This window comes from Larimichthys crocea, chromosome XIII (genome assembly GCF_000972845.2).
Source record: "Larimichthys crocea isolate SSNF chromosome XIII, L_crocea_2.0, whole genome shotgun sequence".
NCBI classification, from domain to species: domain Eukaryota; kingdom Metazoa; phylum Chordata; class Actinopteri; family Sciaenidae; genus Larimichthys; species Larimichthys crocea.
In genome coordinates, this window is record NC_040023.1 from 11339612 (window position 1) to 11347911 (window position 8300).

The 8300-nt window shown below is 44.5% G+C and overlaps 1 protein-coding gene across 1 annotated transcript in view; it reads right to left on the reverse strand.

Annotated features, from left to right (window-relative positions):
- Nucleotides 1–1045: 1045 nt before the first annotated feature.
- The window catches only part of npr1a (natriuretic peptide receptor 1a), a 30100-nt gene continuing 22845 nt past the window's right edge, over nucleotides 1046–8300 (reverse strand). Inside the window, 10 exon segments of the mRNA XM_027286600.1 lie at nucleotides 1046–2135; nucleotides 2245–2343; nucleotides 2421–2595; nucleotides 2852–2920; nucleotides 3015–3138; nucleotides 3251–3397; nucleotides 3814–3845; nucleotides 3848–3909; nucleotides 3912–3938; nucleotides 3941–3982. Of these exon segments, the coding sequence (XP_027142401.1) occupies nucleotides 1993–2135; nucleotides 2245–2343; nucleotides 2421–2595; nucleotides 2852–2920; nucleotides 3015–3138; nucleotides 3251–3397; nucleotides 3814–3845; nucleotides 3848–3909; nucleotides 3912–3938; nucleotides 3941–3982 (920 nt within the window). The 3' untranslated portion in view covers nucleotides 1046–1992.

Here is an 8300-nt window from a genome sequence, read left to right on the forward strand (position 1 = left end):
CTTGCTGACCAACTTATTGTTCAATTTATTAATCAACTTATTGACCAACTTATTGTTCAATTTATTGATCAACCTACTGACCAACTCTTTGACCAACTTATTGTTCAATTTATTGATCAACTCTTTTACCAACTCATTAACCAACTTATTGATAACTCTTTGGCCAACTTATTGCTCAACTTATTGACCAACTTATTGTTCAATTTATTGAGCAACTCTTTGACCAACTTATTGTTCAATTTATTGATCAACTCTTTGACCAACTTATTGATCAACTTATTGACCAACTTATTGTTCAATTTATTAATCAACTTATTGACCAACTTATTGTTCAATTAATTGACCAACCCATTTACCAATTCATTGATCAACTTATTGACCAACTCTTTGACCAACTTATTGTTCAATTTATTGATCAACTCTTTTACCAACTCATTAACCAACTTACTGATAACTCTTTGGCCAACTTATTGTTCAATTTACTGATCAACTCTTTTACCAACTCATTAACCAACTTATTGATAACTCTTTGGCCAACTTATTGCTTAACTTATTGCTCAACTTATTGACCAACTTATTGTTCAATTTATTGATTAACTCTTTGACCAACTTATTGTTCAATTTATTGATCAACTCTTTGACCAACTTATTGATCAACTTATTGACCAACTTATTGTTCAATTTATTGACCAATTCATTGATCAACTTATTGACCAACTCTTTGACCAACTTATTGATAAACATTCTGACCAACTTATTGTTCAATTTATTGAGCAACTCATTGACGAACTTATTGATCAACGTATTGTTCAATTTATTGATTAACTCTTTGACCAACTCTTTGATCAAGTTATTGCTTAATCTATTGAACAACCCACTGACCAACTCATTGACTAGCTTATTGATCAACTTATTGACCAACTAATTTACCAACTCATTGACCAACTTATTGATCAACGTATTGTTCAATTTATTGATTAACTCTTTGACCAACTCTTTGATCAAGTTATTGCTTAATCTATTGATCAACCCATTGACCAACTCATTGAGTCTTAGTCTTTTTATTGCAAATCATGTTATTTTCACTAATTATATTTTTTATTTTTACTCAAAACATCAAAGTACTTCAAGTCTGAAACAGGAAGTAGAGTTCTGTTTACTTCCTGTCAGTGGGACTTGTTGTGGATGTTGATTGGTGTTTACAGCAGCCAATAGCAAGTGTGTGTTTACATCTCCCGGCTGACTGAGCTAACCACAGTTAGAGCTTCACTACTTATCAATGTTTCCATCATAAAGTCTGTGAATCACCTCTGTACTGTCACGTTATTACCTGCTGGTCTCAGAGGCTGTGCTCCAACCCGGTCCGGTCGCTGAGCCCGGTTCTGTTAGCATGCTAACAGCAGATTCAGTGAGGCCTGGACACAATCACTCATAGACTGGATCAAACAGGAAGCACTCCTCATCGTCAACAAATTATTATGGTTTATCAGGAAATGGCAAACTCTAAAATACCATGAAGAACATCTGAAAACACTTTGTGTCAGTGTTGGACAGACACTGGGGGACAGAGGACAGATGGACAGCCCACGGACCAGAACCGGACAGTGAAAGTCCGATCCAAGTGTAAAAAATTGCAGATAAATCCTGAGTTAAATGGATAAAGTGGTAGCATTAATTGTAATAATGACACAGAGGCTGTTTAGTTACAGATCATTATGGTTTCACTGGGCCGGGCCACATGACATCAAACCAGGCTGGCCTATAGGAGGCGCCGTCTCACCACCTGTCATATCCAGAGTCAAAGCCTGTTTGTTTAATGTGATGGGCTCTTGCATTTACAAACGGTTCTGAGAGTCCATGTCCTCTGAACACGTCCAGAACACGGAGTCGGTACAGCTGTCTGAAGAGTTTATGTGGAGAAGAACATCTGATTTCTCCATACGACCACTTCTAATGATGTTACAGGTCATCGTCCAATCAGAGAGGAGGAGGTCAGTCCGTCTTCTCTCCCAGCAGCCAGTATGTCCTCATGCGTCCTTTTCCTTTCAGCTCGATCTCTCCTCGGACCTGCAGCTCGAAGCAGCAGAACTCCTGCAGAACCTGTCGGGTTGCCTCCGACACGTGGATCTTTAGAGCTGCAGACAAACAGGACCGACACCAGAACATGAGAACATGAGAAAGGTGTGTGCGTGTGTGCGTGTGTGTGTGTGCGTGTGTGCGTGTGTGTGTGTGTGTGTGTGTTACCCTCTCCGTTAGACTCCATGCGTGACGCTGTGTTGACCGTGTCTCCAAACAGACAGTACCTGGGCATCTTCAGCCCGACGACACCTGCACACACCGGACCTGCACACACACACATTCATTTGAGTTCTTTGTTTAAACACACACGCACACGCACACACACACACACACACACTGACCGCTGTGTATGCCGATGCGTAGCCGCAGCTGCTGATTGGCTCGGTGTCGGATCCTGAAGCTCTTGACAGCGTCCAGCAGAGCGAGAGACATCCGGGCCACCTCCCGACCGTGCAGCTTCCCGTTCCTCACCGGCAGACCGGACACCACCATGTAAGCGTCGCCGATGGTCTCCACCTGAGGGCGGAGCGGGGTCAGAGGTCAAAGAAGGTGTTCTAACTTCACGTCAATTCCTTCAGACGACACACGGTGATGGTCCTCATCACATCCAGAACATGCCACATGATGACATGCTAACACAGAGCCAACTGCTCCAACCTGCATCTCTCTCTTCATAAAGAAACAGAGCGTCCTGATTGGACGGCTCGACCGGCTCCAGCTCCCAACACTGTTAGCCTAGCTTAGCATGTAGACAGGAAGTGGAATCTTTTACCTTGTAAACATCAAAGTTGTCGATGATGGCGTCGAAGCACGTGTAGAGGTCGTTCAGCAAGGTCACGACCTGCACGTACATACAAACATACCGCATGTTCCGTCATCATACATGTTGTAAGAACATGTTCCACCACAAGATGGCTCCACTGACTTCTACTGACCTGTAGTGGCGTGCTCTCAGCCGACAGGGCGGTGAAGCCGATGATGTCACTGAAGTAGATGGTGACGGAGTCGAAAGCTTCAGCCTGAACCGTCTCACCTCGTTTGAGCTGCTCAGCCACAGAGCTGAAACACACAGTACAAGAAGTATTACTGCAGTATATTTACTGTGGTAGTATGTAGTATTACTGCAGTATATTTACTGTGGTAGTATGCAGTATTACTGCAGTATATTTACTGTGGTAGTATTTGGTAGAGCAGTGCTTCCGCCTTGCGTTTCTCCTCGTGGTACGCCTGCGTTCTCTCCTCCACCAGCTCCTCCAGGTTGTTGGCATACTGCTCCATCCGAGACAGGAGGTTATCCAAGATGTTGGAGCCATAACCCCTGAACAGACAGACAGACAGGTGACAGACAGATAGACAGACAGACAGACAGACAGACAGGTGACAGACAGACAGACAGACAGACAGACAGGTGACAGACAGACAGACAGACAGACAGACAGACAGACAGACAGACAGACAGGTGACAGACAGACAGACAGACAGACAGACAGACAGACAGACAGATAGGTGACAGAATGAGCATATTCATGTGTGTAAAAGTGACCGTTGACAACTGTATTCAACTAGAGATCAGTCATCTGTCCCCTCCCCATGTCCCCTTGTCCCCGCCCCCTGTCATCTGCCCCCCTTTGTCTCTGCCCCATGTCCCCCTTGTCCCCCCCCCCCGTCCCATTGTCTCCGCTCCATGTCCTCCTTGTCTCTGCCCCCTGTCCCCTTGTCCCCGTCCTGTCCCACCTGTGCTGTTTCCTGAGCAGGATCTTGATGGTGTGTTGAAGTCGGGTCTGTCGCTCGGCTCTTCGCTCCAGCAGCGCTGCATCAGGACTCCGAGGTCTCACTGTGACTGTGGAAGCAGAGTGACGCCGGAGGGGGGGGGCCACACCCTGCTGCACCACCTGAACAATCTCTGATGAAGGACACACAGGTACACATGCTTCATCAGTCCTCACCTGATGCAGATCCACAGAGCAGTCTCATTCTCATCAGTGTGTTCAGCGTCACATGATCCAACATATGTTTGGTCAGGACCATCAATCAATTAAGGGTGTATCAGTGTGTTATCAGTGTGTATCAGAGTGGTAGCATAGTGTATCAGAGTGTATCAGTGTGTATCAGTGTATCAGAGTGTATCAGTGTGCATGTCAGAGTGTATCAGAGTGTATCAGTGTGTATCAGTGTGTATCAGAGTGTAATCAGAGTGTATCAGTGTGTGAATCAGTGTGTATCAGAGTGTCAGAGTGTATCAGTGTATCAGTGTGTATCAGTGTATCAAGTGTATCAGTGTGTATCAGAGTAGTGTATCAGATGTTCAGTGTGTATCAGAGTGTATCATGTGTATCAGAGTGTATCATGTGTATCAGAGTGTATAGGTGTAATCAGTGTGTATCAGTGTTATCAGAGTGTATCAGTGTGTATCAGAGTGTATCAGTGTGAGCGTTTGTGTATCAGAGTGTATCAGAGTGTATCAATGTGTGTATCAGTGTGTATCAGGTGTATCAGAGGGGTAGTGGTCAGTGTGTACAGAGTGTATCAGTGTGTATCGTGTGTATCAGTGTGTATCAGAGTGTATCAGGGTGTGATCAGAGTGTATCAGTGTGTAATTCAGTGTGTATCAGAGTGTTCAGAGTGTTATCAGTGTGTACAGTACAGAGTGTTGTGGTATATGAGTAGTGTGTACAGAAGTTGTATCAGTGGTGTGATCATGTAGTAGCAGAGTGGTATCAGTGGAGGTATCAGATGTATCAAGTTGTATCAGATGTGTAATCATTGTGTATCAGTGGGTATCAGAGTGTATCAGAGTGTATCAGTGTGTATCAGAGTGTATAGAGTGGGTGTAGCAGTGTCAGTTATCAGAGTGTATCATGTGTATTCAGAGTGGTATCAGAGTGTATCAAGTGTGTATCAGGTGTGTATCAGTGTGTAGCAGTGTGTATCAGTGTGTTATCAGTGTATCAGAAGTGTGTCAAGGATCAGTGTGTATCAGTGTTTATCAGAGTGTAATCAGTGTTGGTATCAAGTGGGTATCAGTGTGTATCAGTGTGTACAGAGGTGGTATCAGTGGTGTATCAGTGTGTATCAGAGTGTATCAGAGTGTATCAGAGTGTATCAGTGTTATTTGTAGCAGTGTGTTAGTCAGAGTGTATCAGAGTGTATCAGTGTGTATCAGTGTGTATCAGGTGTATAGTGTGTATCAGAGTGTATCAGTGTGTCAGTGTGTATCAGTGTGTATCAGTGTAGTGTATCAGAGTGTATCAGAGTGTATCAGTGTGGTATCAGTGGTATCTGTCTTTATAAAAATCAGTGTGTATCAGTGTGGTATCAGTAGTGTATCAGTGTGGTAGTTCATGTGTATCAGAGTGTATCAGAGTGTACAGTGTGTAATCAGTTGTGTATCAGAGGTGTGTATCAGTGAGTGTATCAGAGTGTATCAGTAGTGTATCAGTGTGTATCAGTGGGTATCAGAGTGTAGTCAGAGTGTACAGTGTGTATCAGATGTGTATCGTGTGTACAGGTGTGGTATCAGTGTGTATCAGAGTGTATCAGAGTGTATCAGAGTGTATCAGAGTGTATCAGTGTGTATCAGTAGTGTAATGTCAGTGTGTATCAGAGTGTGTATCAGTGTGTATCAGTGTGTAGCAGTGTGGTATCAGTGTGTAGTCAGAGTGTATCAGAGGTGTATCAGTGTGTATCAGAGTGTATCAGAGTGTATCAGAGTGGTATCAGTGTGGTATCAGTGTGTATCAGAGTGTATCATTGTGTAATCAGTAGTGTATCAGAGTGTATCAGTGTGTATAGAGTGTAATCAGTGTGTATCAGAGTGTATCAGTGTGTATCAAGTGTGTATCAGAGTGTATGCAGTGTGTATCAGTGTTGGAATCAGTGTGTATCAGATGTGTAATCAGTGTCGTTGATCAGTGTGTGTGATCAGTGTGTATGTCAGAGTGTATCAGTGTGTATCAGAGTGTATCAGAGTGTATCAGTGTGTACAGGTGTATCAGTGTTATCAGAGTGTATCAGTGTGTATCAGTGTGTATCAGTGTGTATCAGAGTGTATCAGGTGTTTATCAGGTGTATCAGTGTGTATCAGTGTGTATCAGTGGTGTGTGTATCGTTCATCTCAGCTGAGAAGTTGGATGGAGAAGCTCTGATCTGAGCAGCACAACATCAACATCCTGACATGAGTGTGTGTGACGGCTGTCATCGAGCTGTCACAGCGGAATGTAAATAACAGATTCTACACTGTCATCAAACACACATCAAACACGTCTCCATAGGTCCCCATGTTAAAAGCAGAGCGTGGTGTGGAGGCTTGTGAGATCTGCACTGACCTTTAGGAGTCAGGGTTTGTGTGTCGATGTAGAAGACTCCTCTCAGCAGAGCCACTTCCTGCAGGTATGATACCAAAGCTGTTAGAGTCTCCTTTCTGAGTCCCACATGGAGGAGGAACACTCTGTCCTCAGCACCTCTGGGGCCGTCCACAGCTTACCTGCAGACACCAGGTGGAGGTGCACAGGTGGTTTCCATCAAAACAAAAAGGTGGAATCCACAATAACAGATGTAGAGGGAGCTGCAGAGGAGGAGCTGTAGTTGTTGACGGCTGCATGAATCATCTGTTCAATATAATGACAACTTTTAATATATTTAAAGTACTCGTCGTACGTGCGTAGTAAGCATGTGTGTCCTCGGGGCAGCTGCTGGTCCGGAGACTCTCCAGGCCTATAGTCAGTGATCTTCAGACAAAGGACTGTCCACCACACAGTTAGAAGACTTCAGGTTGCCATGGGAAACGATGACACTGTTGTGAAGAACAACATGCCCTGGTGACAAAAAAGCAACAATAAACACTAATTTCATGGATGTCCCACCTCTGTGAACTCTGTGTCACAGGAGGATAGATCAGGAACTGCTGATGATTATTGGACATAAACATGATACTGTGACTGGACAAACAGGGCCTCCTGAGATGTTGTTTTAAAGAACTGAGTTTCTTCATCTGACGTTTGGACGTGTCACTGTGTGTGGTCCACTGTGTGGGTCACTGTGTGTGTGTCACTGTGTGTGTGTGTCACTGTGTGTGTGTCACGTGTGTGTGTCACTGTGGTGTGTCACTGTGGTGTGTGTGTGTCACTGTGTGTGTGCCTGTGTGTTGTACTGTGTCGTGTGTGTGTCACGTGTGTGTGTCACTGTTGTTGTGTCATGTGTCGTGTGTGTGTCACTGTGTGTTGTGTCACTGTGTGTGTGTCACGTGTCGTGTGTGTGTCGTGTGTGTGTGTCCGTGTGTGTGTCACTGTGTCGTGTGTGGTCACTGTGTGGGTGTCACTGTGGTCGTTGTGGGTCGTGTGTGTGTCACTGTGTGTGTGTGTGTCACTGTGGTCGTGTGTGTGTGTGTTGTGTGTGCGTGTGTGGTGTCACTGTGTGTGTGTCACTGTGTCATGTGGTGTTCACTGTGTGTGTGTCCTGTGTCAGTGTGTGTCACTGTGGTGTTGTCACTGTGTGGTGGTGTTGTTCTGCTGGTTTTCCATGTTCAACACAAAAGGCATCACAGACTGCCTGTAGCCCCGACACTGCGGCAGTGACGGTCGTTACCTGACAATGTCATTGATGGAAGAGTAATCTGAACATCCAGTCCAGAGTGATGCTGTCGCTCTCCATCAGGTCCTGACACACACAACACCACAACACACACACACACAGTTTTCATTAGCAGCAGAGGACAATGCAGCACTTCACTGAAGAAATGTGTGTGTGTGTAAGTGTGTGTATTGTGTGGTGTGTAGTTGTGTGTGAACGGTGGGTCCACACTTTATAAACCTTTAATACAACATAAACAGGTAATGTTCACCTGTAATGTTTTGCATTGATTATACTGCACAGGTTAGATACATCTTCCTCTCTCAGTGCACAAAATAATCGGGCTGCCTTTGTTAAACTGACATTTTCAGATCAGGTCATCTGACAACACCCAACCCCACGCAGCCCACGCCAACATACAGCTGGCTGAAATGTGTTCTCATTTGCAAGTTACCACGGCAGAAGGGTTGCTAGGTTCAGTGCTGAGAAGTAACTATAACTGTTGTGGGGAGAAGATCTGATGTATGAAGGAAAGATAGATACATGGTTATATAACATGCTGATAATCATTAATACAGGGAGTACAGGGTACTAGAAGGGTACAACAAGTTAATGGATCGGTATAGACAGTTTGTAATAGAAAGAGGGTACTC